Source organism: Vulpes lagopus, chromosome 11 (assembly GCF_018345385.1).
Source record: "Vulpes lagopus strain Blue_001 chromosome 11, ASM1834538v1, whole genome shotgun sequence".
Classification (NCBI taxonomy): domain Eukaryota; kingdom Metazoa; phylum Chordata; class Mammalia; order Carnivora; family Canidae; genus Vulpes; species Vulpes lagopus.
Genome location: NC_054834.1, coordinates 102,807,995 through 102,824,274, shown reverse-complemented (window position 1 = coordinate 102,824,274; position 16,280 = coordinate 102,807,995). Strand labels below are relative to the sequence as shown.

Genomic DNA, 16,280 nt, shown 5'->3' with positions numbered 1-16,280 from the left:
AGAGAGTCTGTAACCCAGTGAGTTGCTGGAACAGTAGATGCCATACCTTTAGAACATACACATCCTTGCAGGCATCATTTTGTGGTCTTACTTTGGAATAGATGGATCTAAAGTAACAGGAAATAAGAATGTGACCTTGCTAATCCATGATAAGTATATTGTGACTTAAACTGGCATAATAATTCTGTTTTGCAAATTTTACAAGTAGTGGTTTATGTTTCATTTGTCAGTTCTCCCTTCACAGCTGTCATTAGGGTTATTTTTAAATTTATTAGTACCCCTGGTTACTCAGCCTGAGTTGCAGAATAGGCCATTATCTTCTAGAGATGTGATCAGTCCATAGCTATACTGTTGTTTAGTGGGTGATGATCATGTGTCGAGTTTGTGATTGTTGTAGTATCTCTAGTACCAGTTTTTCTTGCTATTTATGTTAAATGATCACCTGGCATCATGGTGGCTGCGCTGCATTTAAAACTCTGGAGATCTCACATTGGTGATTGCAACATTGGCAAACTCTAGGACCAGGACTATTACATTATCCTTTATTTCCCATAATATGAACCTTTCTTAGAAAATAACCAAATGACTTTTCCTGTTAGTTGGGACTGAGTTATTTTGCTTTGTCAGTATCTGAAGAATTAACACCACATCTAGAGATTGTCAAGGACAAGGATCTTGAAGTACCATCATTAGAAGGCCTAAATGTCTAGTAATCATTTATGTTGTCCAATGTGTGTCCACTTAGTTATAATGTTATATTAATTTTCTCAAATCCACTAAGCACACTTGAAGTGCTCAGTAGTTACATGTGGCCAGTAGCTGTTGTGTTAATGAAGTGTCCACAGACAGTGGAGAATATGAACCTTTTCATCAATGCAGAAAGTTCCATTGTACAGATTTAGAAGCATCAACCAAAGGAGAGGGAACACATACATAACCAAGAGGATAAAAATCAAAAATAAGCAAAGAAGTCATTTCTAGCATCAAGGGAAGGAGAGCCTTATTCTGATAGCCTTGGGCAGAAGTAGTTTGCAGTTTTCTGCTCCTGGACCCAAAAAGTCCTGGTAATCAGTCACTGGTGATGTGTGGTGGTAAAGATGGCAGCGGTATCCATCAGGTTATTTTCTGTAAATAGTAAACAGTACTGGGTAGAGTCTTTCACAGATTTCTTTTGAGGTTTCTTCTGTACAATTCAATTCTTAATGTTAGTTTATAGAAGGGGTTTTTAGCTGAATGTAGGGAAGCAGAAACTCCTGTAGACAATAAGTGACTGATTAGTTTATATGATAATATTAGAACAGAAGAGAGTGGAATCCTCCATGGAGATATAATATAGTATCAGTTTTATAAGGACTTAGTCACTGATTATCCTGAAAGTAAGAACAAATAAAGGACACTGACAGTACCCTGGGATCATTCCCTGAACCCCAAAGGCAGATGTTCGGGACCCTTGGGTGGCTCAGAGGTTGAGTGTCTGCCTTTGGCTCAGGGTGTGACCCCAGGATCTGGGATCCAGGCCCACATCGGGCTCCCTGCAGGGAGCCTACTTTTCCCTCTGCCTGTGTCTCTGCCTCTCTCTCTGTCTCATGAATAAATAAATAAAATATTTAAAAAAACAAAAACAAAGGCTCAAATACGGAGCCACCCAGGGGCCCCTTCATTTTAAGAATATTAAAAGCATTTTATAAACATTTTGTCAGCTGGATGACTCCATTTCAGTGCTTAGATTGTGTTTGTGCCCATGTTGCAGTAGGTAATGTTACTTTAATTATGGCATATACCTTAGACTCCCAAAGAACCTGTGCGGTGGCAGTCCATGCAGATAACCAGGGAGAAGCTCTCCCTATGAATTGTGCCCAGAATTTCTCAGATTTAAAAATCACTGATACTGATATTCTTTTGCATGCATATATATGCTTCTTACCAGTGAGTAAGGATTAATGTATTTGGAATGTGTATGTCCCCTTCCAAATGATTTATGACCAAGTACTTCATTATAAGGAGGTAGGGCACGAAGTCTCTGTATTTTATCTAAGTAGTACATGGTTTATGACAAATTGAGACCCAAGACTTCTTATCCAGTTAGAAAGCTGAGGAAACCTGGGGAAGAGTTGGATATTGGAAATACCTTGGGGATGGTTTCATAGAACCAGCATGCCTGGGCACCCCTCCACCCCCCAGTACACACCTGATGTAGTAAGTCAGGTGAGGCCCCATATAGGTACTAGTACTTCTGTCACACAGGTGTTTATGATTTAATATAACATAATGACTTAGGAAACCAGTTTCACATTAAGTAATGATCTGAAACTGGCATGTACAAAAAAAAAAAAAAAGAAGAAGAAAAAGCTCAACAAGCCACTTTACTTGAGTGGCTTAGTGCTCATCAATATAAATTTACTTTTTGTAACTAGAATATAAGCTCCATGTGGACAGGGGATTTTGTTATGGTTGTTCACTGCTGTCTACCCAGCACCTAGAAAGATGTCTGGCAAAATAATTAGAAGTGTAGTGAATATTATTTGGTTTTGAATCATCATATATATAACTAATACTGGGTGATAAAGATGATAAGGATTTGTTAGAAATGATATGCTGGTTGTGCTAATAGGAGTAAAAAAAAACAATACCATTACCTTTAAACATAAGTTAATTGAGTAAAATTTTGAATTTTATGGCTCTATACATTTATAGCTATAAAAACAGGACCTTGAAAAGAGTCATGTAAAAAAAGAGTCATGTAATTTGTATATTATGGCACAAAGTCATCTTGTTGAGAAGGCACATGAGGCCTAAAACCTATCCGAGACAAGTTCGTGCCTTCAGGATTACATCCACCTGAGAGGAGGGAGCAGTAGCTTCTATTAAACAGTTTTGATGGGGCAGCCCTGGGTGGCTCAGTGGTTTAGCGCTGCCTTCAGCCCAGGGCGTGATACTGGAGACTCAGGATCGAGTCCCACGTCGGGCTCCCTGCCTGGAGCCTGCTTCTCCCTCTGCCTCTGCCTCTGTCTCTGCTTCTCTCTCTCTCTCTCTCTCTCTCATGAATAAATAAAATCTTAAAATAATAAAAAAAAAAGGTCTGTTCATTAATATTTGATGTAATTAATTAGCAGAGTTAGATTTAGGTCTGCCATCTTTTTTTTTTTTTTTGTACCTTGTTTTTTGTTCCTTTGTTCCTTCTATCTTGTCCTTTTAAATTACGTAAATATTTTTTTAATTGCATTTTATCTACAGACTTTTTAGCTATATTCTTTTACATTACATTTTTAGCCACTGCTCTAGGGAACACAATATGTATCCTTAATTTTCCACAGGATTCTTCGAATTGATATTAACTACCACTTCACAGAAAATTTAGAGGCCTTGGATCACATAGGCTTATTTTATTTTTTATTTTTATTTTTTTAATTCTTTTTTTTTTCTGGGTGCATGCTGGTCATTTTTTTTAAATTTATTTTTTATTGGTTTTCAATTTGCCAACATATAGAATAATACCCAGTGCTCATCCCATCAAGTGTCCCCCACAGTGCCCGTCACCCAGTCACTCCCACCCACCTCCCTTTCTACCACCCCTTGTTTGTTTCCCAGAGTTAGGAGTCTCTCATGTTCTGTCTCCCTCTCTGATATTTCCCACTCACATTTTCTCCTTTCCCCTTTATTCCCTTTCACTATTTTTTATATTCCCCAAATGAATGAGACCACATAATGTTTGTCCTTCTCCGATGGACTTATTTCACTCAGCATAATACCCTCCAGTTCCATGCATGTTGAAGCAAATGGTGGGTATTTGTCATTTCTAATGGCTGAGGAATATTCCATTGTATTCATAAACCACATCTTCTTTATCCATTCATCTTTCGATGGACACTGAGGCTCCTACAGTTTGGCTGTTGTGGACATTGCTGCTATAAACATCAGGGTGCAGGTGTCCCGGCATTTCATTGCATCTGTATCTTTGGGGTAAATCCCCAGCAGTGCAATTGCTGGGTCTTAGGGCAGATCTATTTTTAACTTTTTGAGGAACCTCCACATAGGCCTATATTAATAACTCCTCCTATACGCTACCTATCATGTATAGTCCATCTACATACACTATAACCCCTCCAGATGTTAATTTTTGCTTTAAACAGACCTATGTATTTTCAGTGAAAGAAAAAGTAGTCTTTTATACTTCCTGAGAAAGTTACCATTTCCAGTGTTCTTCATCCTTTCTCAAGTCTCCATCTGGTATCATTTCCCTACAGCCTGAGAACTCTAGCATTTCTCATAGTACAGGTCTGCTGGTGATACATTCTCTTAGTTGTCTTTTGTTTGTTTTAATCAGTAAATGTCTTTATTTTCATTCTCAAGATTCTTTTTGCTGGAATTCTAGAGTGAGTGTTTTTATCTGTCAACACTTTAGAGACTATCTTCTGGTCTCCTTAGTTTCTGATGAGAAGTCAGCAGTAATTTGAATGGTTATTTCCCCGTATGTAGTGTATTGTTTTGTGGGGCTTTTTGTTTTTTGTTTTCCCTCTTGCTTTTCTCAGGATTTTCTCTTTATCTTTGATTTTTAGCAGTTTGACTATTGAACATGTGTGTGACTGTGTGCATAGGCATGGTTTTCTTTATATTTAGGCTACCAAGAATTCTCTGAGCTTCATGAATCTGTAAATTTATACCTTTTGCCAAATATGGGGGAAATTTGGCTATTTCTTGAAATATCTTTTTCTGTTCATTTTTTTTTCTCTTCTTGGGTTTTGATTACACATATATCAAGTCTTTTGATATTGTCCCACATGTCCCTGATACTGTTCATTAATACCTTTTTTGTCTCTCTGATTTTAGATTGGTTAATTGCTGTTGATCTTACTTCACATTCATTAACTTTCTTTTATCTCCATTTTGCTTTAAGTCTAACCAGTTAATTTTTCACTTCATATATTTTCTGCTTCTAAAGCTGTTTGGTTCTACTTTCTTTTTCTTAATTTTTGTTTGTTTTTGCTGAACTTTCCTATTTTTATTATCTTGCAAGCATGTTTTCCTTTTCACTTTTGAATATCCTTTAAACACCTTATTGCCTGGGCACCTGGGTGCCTCAGTGATTGAGCTCTTTGGCTCAGGTCGTGATCCTGAGGTCCTGGGATCAAGTCCCACATTGGGCTCCCCACAGGGAGCCTACTTCTCTCTTTCTGTGTCTCTCATGAATACATAAATAAATAATCTTAAAAAAACAAATAAAAACCATGTATGCCAATTCTAACACCTGGGCCATCTCAGTGTTAATCTCCTTTGATTGTCTTTTTTCTTAGGATTGGACCAGTTTTCTGCTCAGTTATTTTTAATTGTATCCTGGGCATTGTTACTGTTATATTAAGACTGTAGATTCTGTTTCATTCCTCTGAATGGTGACTTTTTAGGCAATTAACTTTATTAGACTTAAATTGCAAGTTCTGCCTCTTAGGTAGCTGCTCATATCACAGTTCACTTGTTTGATCCTTCACAGTACTCTGTTTTGTACATGTGTTGGTTCAGAGGTGATCAGAGATTTGGGCACCTAGGACTCCTCTCTTCTGGCTGTCTCCCTGCTAGGAGTCCCCTAGAGGCATGTTAGTCTAACTGCAGCTACAAATACAGAAGTGTTAGTGTGCTTTAGATTGCAGTTGTCTTTTATAGATTGTTTGTAAATAACTCATATATATTGCTTTTAATAACACTGATACCATGCTAACTGCTGTAATAGAAACTTTTCTTGACTTACTGATTTGCGTACATCCCTGTCTGCATTAAATGATAGTAGCTGTATGTCACTTTATAGTGTCAAGATTATTTGTGTGTGTGGTCTAGTGGAAAGAAATTTAATTGGGTATCCTTAGGCTAATATTCTAGTTATGGGTCCACCACTAACTGGTAATATATTAAGACATTGAAATGACTTATCTGACCTTCACGATTTTTATCTTTAAAAAGGAATTGGACTAGTCTATAATCCTTTCTGGCATTAAAGTTTAACAATTTTCCTAATCATAGTCAATTATTTTGTTACTGGGCAAAATTCTTTCTCTGTATTCCCTACCTCTTTTAATTCTCTTACTTTATTTCATTTAATTTTTGTGATTTCATTACCTTACACCAAACCATAAACCATTTAGATATGTAGTTACAATTAAGTACTCAAATGGTAGTTCTGTGTTACCGTAACTAGCAATTTAACATTTTTTCAAAAATTCCTAAAATGTAATAGATGGATATTGAAAAAAGTTTCAGCATTTAATGTTGGTGACTAGGTTTCTTCTGAGCCAAATGCTTAGTTCTCACACCTGCATATATCTGAAGTCATGTGCCTTTTGATAGATTATGTTAAAATTTGATTATTTTAATTTAACACCTTATATTTCTCTGCATAGCATATTTATTTCTGAGTGATCATTATTACAAGAACATTGGATATTTTGTTCTTAGTTTGTATAGAAACATGTTATTTTATACTCAGTTTTTATAGACTTGTATTATTTCTTCTGTTCACTTGAATTTTACAATATCACAGTACTGTTTTATGACATAGGTATAGGTCTCCCTCATGAAAAACAATTTGAATAAGGTTATCTAACATCAGTTATTAAATTAATTTTTGTTCTCATTCATTAGATTAAAATACCTTATGGTGCTTAATAAGCCCTTATTATTTGCTCTCATTCAGAGTCTTTTCTATGAATGTGTTCTTTATACATTGTTATATGGAACTCTTTAAGGATTTTTAAAATTTTTATTTAATTATTGACTATATGTATCTACTAATTAAAAATAAGATGGTCAGATGTTCATTGTGTATAAATAATATGTTGTATTTTATCAGTGTTAACAAAGATTTCTTTGGTATACCTTACAGGTGACATTTGCAGACAGAAAAGGTAAACTGTCAAGGAATTCATACCATTTGGTACCTGTTATTTGGACCAAGTTAAGGAGTCTTTGATTTTTCAGATCAACTGGTAACAGAAAATGAAAAGTAGTGTGGCTCAGATAAAAGTAAGTGTTTGAAATTTGTAATTATAAATTATTTGTAATCAGTTACCTGCCCTTTAATCAAAAAATGTATTTATAGAATTAGGACATTAGAACACAACAGTAGGGTGGCATCATACAAATATCTAACTTACTCATTTTTAAATGTACATAAGTGGTCAGATGGAAGCAATAGTGTGCAAGAGGACAAGTGAGAGAACCTACAGGATGTGTGTGTTCATGTGTGTGTCCATGTGCATGTATGCACATATATGTATCATTGCACAAATCAAGAAAGTACATGTGAATGAGCACATGCAAAAGAAAAATAAGTAACAGGCAGAGAATTCCACTATTCTTCTTAAAGAGCATAGTTTCCTGAGTGAGCATGAAATGGAAGACAAGTATGTCCTTCCTCAGTTAATGATAATTTCTGCATGTCCATGTACAAGTGCACCTTTCATTGGATATTTTATATGCATTAACAGCTCTTTATGCTGTCTTTTAGACATTATACACTCATTTGTTGAACAAATATTCACCGAATTCTTACTATGTCCCAGTGACTTCTAAACACTTTAGGTAAAATGGTGAACAAAACAGAAATCCTTGGTCTCATGGAGTTTGCATTCTAGTGGGAGAAGACAAAATAAATGATGAACTTACTCCATAAATAATTCATATGGTATGGTACAGTGTTAATAGCTAGACTCATGCTGCAGACAAAGGAAATAGGGTAAGGTTGATCATTAGCATTGAAGTCTGGAATTTTTGATAGGGAGGGCCACTGAAAAGGTAGCCATTTAAGCAGACACTTGAGGATATGAGGAAGTTAGCCATGCAGATAACTAGAAGAGTATGCCAGGCAGAGGGAACAGCAAGTATATAAAGACAAAAAGTCTAGTGTGGCTGAGGCATTATTATAAGAAAAGCAAAAATAGATGTGCAGTCAGAGCTATAAAAGGAAGCAGTAACTCCGACTACTTTCAGAACTGTTCCTCTTCCTATCAGTGGACATTGCAGGAGAGCACACCATTCCACTTCTTTTCAACTGTACAGATCTACAAGCAGACATATCACTCTGTGGATCTTGAAGTCTGTGAAGGGGAAGGTGTATTTTTATTTAATTACAAATCTAGGCACTGCTCCCTTCCTTTATCCTCCACCAGCTCTTTACCCCTAAACTTCCTTCTTAAAGAGAACCAGTAGACTGAGCTTAACAGTAGACAGCAGGTGCTAGGCCTGGTGCCTGGTCAGTGTTTAATAAACTGAACTGGTAGACTTACAGACTGAGGCAGGCTCAGCTGCCATCTCTTCTAAATTCTGGCAATTGTGATACTGTCGAGTGTAAGGCTTGGTAAACCCCCAGCCCCTGCTTGCATATCTCTTTTGGGAGTTGCTCACTCTCTCAAGCTAGACCAATCTGTCAGTAGATATATTGTTCTGAAATCTGCCTCTTTGGGACTTGTACTCTTTGGTCCAAAGGCACTTAAGCAGTTACCTAATTGTGGGCCTAGTAGGTAGCGGACTGTGCTAAGAGCTGGGGCCATAAGAGGAAACCTGTGTGGAACTGGCCGTTGATTGAGCCAGAGGAGACGAGCACTCAGATGTAGCTGGATACTTTTTACACGGAGAGAAGTGTTGAGTCATTTCAGAATCCTCTTCCTGCTCCTCTTGTACTGTGCTTCTCCACCTTTACCTGCTGTAGTCCCAGTGGGTCCTCAGTGGCTCCCCCCCAGCCTAGGAGTGGGCATCACCAGTCAGCATGCCCTTCAGGTGGAGCAGCTCAGCTCTCTCTGCCAGTTCTGTCCAGTTGGCCTCCCTTTCTCCATCCTGTTAGCCACAGGCAGGCCCTCTAGCTGGGTGGGGCCCATTTTTACCTCAGGTGAAGCTCAGGTCTTCCCCCTTGATGTTCTGAGGACTGATCTGCTAGGTTCGGGAGGGTTCAGCTGAGGATCCCTCGTTTTTTCCATTGAGCCTTACTAGCAATTTCCTTAGCTGTCAAGAATCAAGTTTCCTTCTTGTTCCAACCCTTCTACTCCTTACTTTTAAAGACTGGTTCCCTGAGCCTAATGGATGCTCAGAGGTCTGGACTCAGGCTCCCTGCTCCACTTACCTTCTCATACTGGTGTCTGTATATTGTTAGAAATTGTAGGTAACCACATGGTGTAAACATTTGTTTTTGCCTAATGAACAACTTAGAGAATTTTTTTTTATTTATTTAATTTTTTAAGAGAATTTTTAAAGGTAATTTTGACAGTATATTATTTTCAACACCACTCTGACTCATAATTTGAACTCTATGGTAAAGGAAATAGGAAAATTCAGGTTATTATTTGGATGACATTTCCAAATGATTTTTTTCCCTCATTGAAATCCTGTTCATCTACCAAAGCCCAGTTCAAATCCCCCTCTCTCCACAGTGATCCCTCAGTATTCAGTTTTTGTTCCCTACTCAGGATGTCCTGTTAGCACTTCTTTGTGTGCCACTCACGTTAACTTAATCATATTTACAAAATCCTGATTCACGACTTCAATATTTTTGGTTTCCCCCCCTTGCTTACAACAGATGTTGCGGAGATGTGTTAGAAATCATTAGCACAGAACTGAGGCCTTCTCCCTAATGTAATCAAAATAATTGCTGTGCCTTGTAGAAGAAAAAGTGGACTGCAGTTTTGTTCTCTGTCTGTCCCCCAGCCCCTTCCTCTCCTCTTCCAGTTCTTCCTCCTTTTCCTTCCCTTTTTCTCTGTTGCTCTCTCAAGAATATATAACCTATTTATTTAATCGTGGAAATCTTCACAGCCACCTTTCTACCATAAGATCATAAGTTCCTTGAGGGTTTTTCCTATCTTATATCTTCCGGACTATCTACACAGGGAAGGCTGCCTTATAATAAATGATCAGTAAATACTATGTTTGGTGTTGCCATGAATCGAATGAATTTTGTGCTCCATATCTGATTTGAGATCTTGATGTCAAGTTTCATGGAAACCTATGCCCTACATATTAAACAATTTTACTTCATGGTGTTGCTAAGTGAAGTAATTTTTAAAGCTTTCTCTTATATATGTTAGAAACAGGATTTTAAGATGGTTGCATTCAGTATAAGATAGCGGCCAAGCTATGGCTACCATAATTTACAAATTATGATTACATGCCTGTTTACCTACATTAGATTAGTCTAGTTTGTATATACTATTAGAAAAATTCAATAGTTAATGAGACTGTCAGCTTTATGATAGATAATGTTAGACTCAAACTTCTGTTAGTCATAAAATAAGAGGAAGTTGGAGCTTGTTTACATTTCTATGCAGTATAATTTTCTATTTTTAAATGTTTCTTTTTTCCCCTTAAAGAGACAACCATGTAATTATGCAGAAAAAGTTGTTCATTATTTGATTTCCTTTTCCTCAGATTTTTTTTCTTTTTCTTAGATTTTAAGGTAATGTTAAAACATGCTATTTTCCCTTTCTTATAATTAGGTTAGTTAAAATTATCTTAATCCTAAAAAAAAAAAAGCTGGTCAATATGAATGTTCACCAGTGATGTAAAAAATTTACCTATTTACAGAGATAAATATTTTGGCTTCTTAACTGTATTTGGATTTTTAAATTAGGATTTAAAACTGGATGGTTCAAGTCTCTGTCACCCGTGACATTGGCCTTCAGTTACATGTTACAGTGAAGCTACTTATTTGTATATCTGTTATTTTTCAAAGGATTTGGCATAGGAGCTCTCTGATGAATCATGTTTTCAAATCTGTAGAGCCTCGCATAGTGCCATACATATCAGACATTAAACAATATTTCCTGAAAATAAAAATGAATTTTCATAACTGTAGTAGCGTCAGTTTCTTCTAGCTGTTTTTTTATCCAGATTTAGTAACCTCAACTAAAGTGGTTTTTATAAGCCAAAGTAGATTCGGGGAGATAAAAAACTTCGATATAACCGCAGAAGTGAACTCTTCTTGCTAGAAGACATCTGGCCCTTAGTCGTGTTTTTCACCAAGAGAAAGTGTTTATAAAAATGACATTCTGTATATTTAAAACTTATTACATAGGCATAAAGTATCAATGAAGTGGCATTGAAAACTTGGGAATTACTTTCTTCTACTTGAGTATTTTTTGGTTAAAAAAAGTATTTGATCCATAGTGAAAACAGACATCTACCACAGTATTTACCTTGGAGGGCCTGAAAATTTTGTTTTATTTTATATACTGTTTCGATAAAAAATTATTCTTATGATTAAAAAAAAGTTTTGAAATAATTTGTAAAGCACTTCCAATTTTCTGAGGTGTTTCATTTTCTGTATGTTTTTAACGTAATTTTTAAAATGCCCCCTCTCCTATTTTTTCCCCTTGAAAGCATTCTGGTCATGACAGAAGGGAAAACTATAATTCCTATCAAAGAACATCCTCTCCAGAAGACAGGTAAATAACTTTATGTGCTCCTGCAATTTAAATTTTTTTAATAAGTCTAAAAAATTAATTTAATCCTTTGGTTCCTCAATTTAGGGTGAACAGTTTCTTTTTGATGGTTTTATAATATTGAATAAGCTTCAGGACAAATCATTCTTAAATGACTGTTTTGGGGTTTCTAGTAAATAAGTTTAGATTTTATCTAATTTTGGAGGTGAGAATAATTTCAGCATGTCAAATACTACATAAAAGTTTTATAAAATAAATACTAAATGAAACACTAAATGAAAGTTTATAAAATGGAAAAGTGAGTTGAAATCATATTTTGAAGTGCTGCTTTTACTGTTACTACTATCCTTTACATAGCTCTTTATAGATTTCAGAATTTTTTTATATTTTATCATATCTTTTGATTATGTTAAAAGATCTAGAAATATTACTATTAATGCTCATCAGTCATTTATAGTAGTACTTCAGTTATTTCACTTAGTGAGCTATGACCATTAAATATAATTTATGAAGGGAGAAGCATTCTCTAAACTTTCTTTCAGTGGTCTCATTGCTTCCTTACCCCAAATGTACTTTTTTCTTATTGCACTCTATTGTCTCTAAAAACTTTGTTTCGTGGGCATTGAGTTAATTGTCATCATTTGTAACTGCTTAGTACCTTTTGCCAGTCACCTACTTTCTGTCTTAAAAAAACACACAACTCTTCACACACACAGACACCCATGTATATATGTATGTCTGTATGTTACATAAATTAGTTGTAATGTATACGTCGACCCCTGAATAGCCTGGGCTTTAGAGGCTGACACCCTCCATAGTTGAAAATCTGCGCATAACTTTCAACTCCCCAAAAACATAACTACTAATATTCTGCTGTTGACCAGGAACCTTACTGGTAACATAAACAGTCAATATTTTTTATGTTACCTGTATTATATACTCTGTTCTTGCAATGAAGTAAGCTTGAGAAAAGAAAATGTTATTAATAAAATCATAGGGAAGAGAAAAATACATTTATAATACTCTGCTCTCTTAGAAAAGATTCAGTGAACCCAAACAATTCGAACCCCCACAATTCAAACTCACAGTTAAAAGGTTAACTGTATATAAACCATAAATTACTATGTATATTACTATACTATACTAATATACCACGCATATTATTATATTAGGTGTGTACGTATTTAACTTCTCTTAAGATTCTCTGACTTTATGGATATTTAAAGTTCAAATGGTAGATCTCTACTGTCGTCCTGTTTGCTAATAATTTCAATCTCTTCTCACTGCTATTCAGTAAAACAAGTTCAAGAATAAAAGCTGATTTTTTTTTTTTTTTTTTTTTGGATGTCTTTTGGAGTGAATTAAACTGTTCTTTATGGAGGCCAACCAATGACACTGGTCTCATTTGTTCATTGCTTTGATAAAATGAGCCAACTAGTCAAAAGGGGTCATTTCATTTGCAGGGTGAGCTTTGTTCATGCTAACTGTATATGATATCGAGTTATGCATCTTTTACTTAAGACAGTATGAATCAGGATGACAGGTTTGGTTTTGTGAACTCCAGTGGTTGTTTTGTGGACAAGCTGAAAGCTTTTATAATCAAGAGTAAATGAAGGGTGTCAACAAAATAAGCTGTTTGTTAAAACCAGTTTGATATAAAACGTTGTTTAGTCATAGAGTTGCTTTAACATTACCAATATATGATTTTCCTAAGTATTTATAACATAGTAATTTTCATCATATAACTTTGGTGTTATTTTATGTTAGATATGCAGAACAAGAAAGATCCCCACGGGATAGAGATTACTTTGATTACGGCAGGTCAGACTATGAGCATTCAAGAAGAGGACGTTCTTATGATGGTAGTGTGGAATCACGGTTAGTATTGGAAACTTTAACTATAGAAAAATCATATTTGTTTAAATATTCTTTACGCTTCTTTAAAAGAAAACTGTAATAATAGCAACTAGCATTAAATGCGTGTTCTTGTGCCAGGCTTTCTAATAGGTACTTCATGTGAATTAACTCCTTATTTTAGTAAATACATGAAGTAGATACTGTTGTGTGTTTTATAGATGAAGAAACTGTGGCATAGAGGACATAGAGGATTTAAGTCATGTATTTGTGTTTTAGAAGCATGTCCGTGGCAAGTCCAGGTCTATCTGACATTGAGCCTAAGCTCTTATTCATTATATGGTACTGTACTGCATGAGGAGTTGGCAATGTGAGTTTTTGAGATTCTTTACTGAATGAAATTATTTATAAGATGTAGAATGATCGAGATTTACTTCCTATGTGATGGCACTGGGACACTGAAAATTAAGTTACCAATCTGGTTTTCATCTAAATACAAATTATTCTTTTTTGAGCCTTGGAGAATTTGACTACCCACCCTATTAGTCATTCAGTTTCAGAAATTTGTCTACCATAAAATTGTTCACAAAGGTCTGTATCCTTTTGATGCCTCCCTCGTATTAGCCACTCCATGCCTACCAAGACTATACCCCCACTAAAATGTTTATAAAATTCCTCGGTAGTTTGGAGCTAATCTCATTATTTAATATCTGCAGCCTAAATTTTCTTCTCACTACTTACTTTCTAATATATATACCCAAAACTAAAATGTTAGCTTAAATTAACCTCCAAATGCCAGGCTCATCTTCCATCACTGTAATGACCCCTCATAAGAACCAACTACTGCCACCATAATGAACTAGGCATTCTGCAGTTTTTCTCAAATGCTGTTAAAACTCTTACAAACTAGATACTATCTTTCACAATTTACAAATTTTTAAAAAGTGGGTTTGAAGTGATTACGTAACTTACTTGAGGTTGCAGTTGCCTATCTGGTAGACAGTGAAAGTGGGATTTGAACTCATTTGACTCCAAGGCCTATTTTTTCTTCTATAATCTCTATTATTTCATTGTAACTGTTTTGGGTCCTATGTATATAGCTAAGTCTCATTTGATCCATACAGTCACCCTGTGAAGTGAGCAGGCTGTGTACTATGTAGAAAATAAAAGCTAAAAGTGTGAAAGCACTGGAAGAGATATTTCTATTTAGACTTGAAGAAGCCTCTATTACTTCTGCACTCTAAAGGAACAAACAGGGAAATTGTAAAGATGCAATTGCATCAGCCAGCTAACAGTCTTACCTAGTATTTCTCAGAAGAATCCTAACCAAAGCCAGTAAATCCCTGCTGTAGTTCCTCTCTTGCAACATACTATAAGAAGCAACTCAGTTGCAAATCAGTGCCTAGATTTCCTTGGACCTGCCTTTGTGACTAATTGGGATGTCTATTTGGAACCACTTTTTTCCCTTTTGTTCACTCTGTCTTCATGAATACAATGGTATAGTTAAGTTTCAAAAAAGCTTCTCTGAATCTAGGTGGCTAGGTGATTGTGTTTCTCTCTTTGTAAGTTGTATTACTATGTAAAGCTAAGTGGACAAACTCTTCTTTCAGGAAAGATAGCACAAAAGCAAGAATATACTTTTCCCTGTTCTTGATTGTTTCAGAAAATAAGACCTTGATTATTTTTAAAATGTTAGCTTAAGAAAGGATATTCTCCTACAATAATAGGGAAGAGTTATAGCTAGAAAATAGTTGATTTTTTTTTTCACATTGTCTGAAATAACCAGATGCTTCTGATATTCTAGGGTTATAAATGCCAGTTCTATCAAGAAATAATTTCAGACATTACAGTTTTTTAGGTCATTTTTACTCCTAGGCTGCCATTATAGGAGATAAACTCTGGTTTCTTTATATAGCTTATTGTGTACATCGCGGGCTAAATTATCTTCTTAAAACACTGTTTTCATGTCACTCACTATCACACTCAAACTATTAATGACTCCCTATCAACTCCATTATAAAAAACTTAGTCTTTTGCTTGGCTTTTAATATCTCACATCTGACTCGAACTCAACTACCATTATACATAATTTTTGTTTCCTGACTATACTGCTTATGAGCTTGAACAGCCCTGCTCACTTTTTAGTAGTTATTCTGTTTTCCACTAGTTGCAGAATGCCTTCCTTCCTCCTCCACCTTCCCATCCTTGCCCCAGTATAAATTCTGTCAAACCTTATAGCCCTGTTTTAAGTTACATTTTTACTATGAAGCACTTCCTCATCATTCCAAACCACATTCCCTTGTCTGAATTTGTGGCCTGCAAATGGCCTCACTCATTTGGTATGCGGCTTATTTAAGAATAATTTATATTGCCTTTTCTCCCAGAAGTAGGGACCGAGAAAAACGGAGAGAAAGAGATACGGATCGTAAAAGGTCACGGAAATCCCCAACTCCTGGGAGAAGAAGCCCAGAACCATCAGTAACCCAGACTTCCTCTACTCAGGATGAACCTACCGCAAAGAAGAAGAAAGATGAGCTGGATCCTCTTCTTACTCGTACAGGGGGAGCATATATTCCTCCTGCAAAGCTCAGGATGATGCAAGAGCAGATTACAGATAAAAACAGGCATGTAAATATCACTAAGTATACAAGGCAATGATACCCTGATTGAAAAAAAGTCAACTATGGTCTGAATTAACCTTGGCTATTCAGTTTGTATCATTAGTCCCTAGTGGTAGAAACTTCAAATTAGATTTCTCTTCTTTATTCCATAAGCTCTTTTGGAACTCTGCTTACTATTTGCCCTGACATTAGCTCAACTTCTTTATTTTTTTTGCATGAATAAATCAAAAAGATTTGAGTAAAGATCTTTTATTTTTATTATTTTCAAGCTATTCCTTTTAAAGTTGTATACATGCCTATTAGTGGTGTCCATTTTTCATAGATGATCAAGAGTATTATTGATAACTTTAGAATTAAAGTCAATCTTTCCAATTGTACCAAACCAGGAGATGGC

At 35.7% G+C, this 16,280-nt stretch overlaps 1 protein-coding gene across 6 annotated transcripts in view; it reads left to right on the top strand.

Moving 5' to 3' along the window:
- The window catches only part of CWC22 (CWC22 spliceosome associated protein homolog), a 57,935-nt gene that overhangs the window by 10,951 nt on the left and 30,704 nt on the right, over positions 1-16,280 (top strand). For 5 of the 6 annotated variants that reach the window (XM_041722678.1, XM_041722675.1, XM_041722674.1 and 2 more), the window contains 4 exons: positions 6,869-7,008; positions 11,350-11,414; positions 13,179-13,289; positions 15,650-15,889. In XM_041722678.1, the coding sequence (XP_041578612.1) occupies positions 6,982-7,008; positions 11,350-11,414; positions 13,179-13,289; positions 15,650-15,889 (443 nt within the window). In that variant the 5' untranslated portion in view covers positions 6,869-6,981. The remainder of the gene's footprint in view (positions 1-6,868; positions 7,009-11,349; positions 11,415-13,178; positions 13,290-15,649; positions 15,890-16,280) is intronic. The other variant, XM_041722679.1, reaches the window with a different exon arrangement.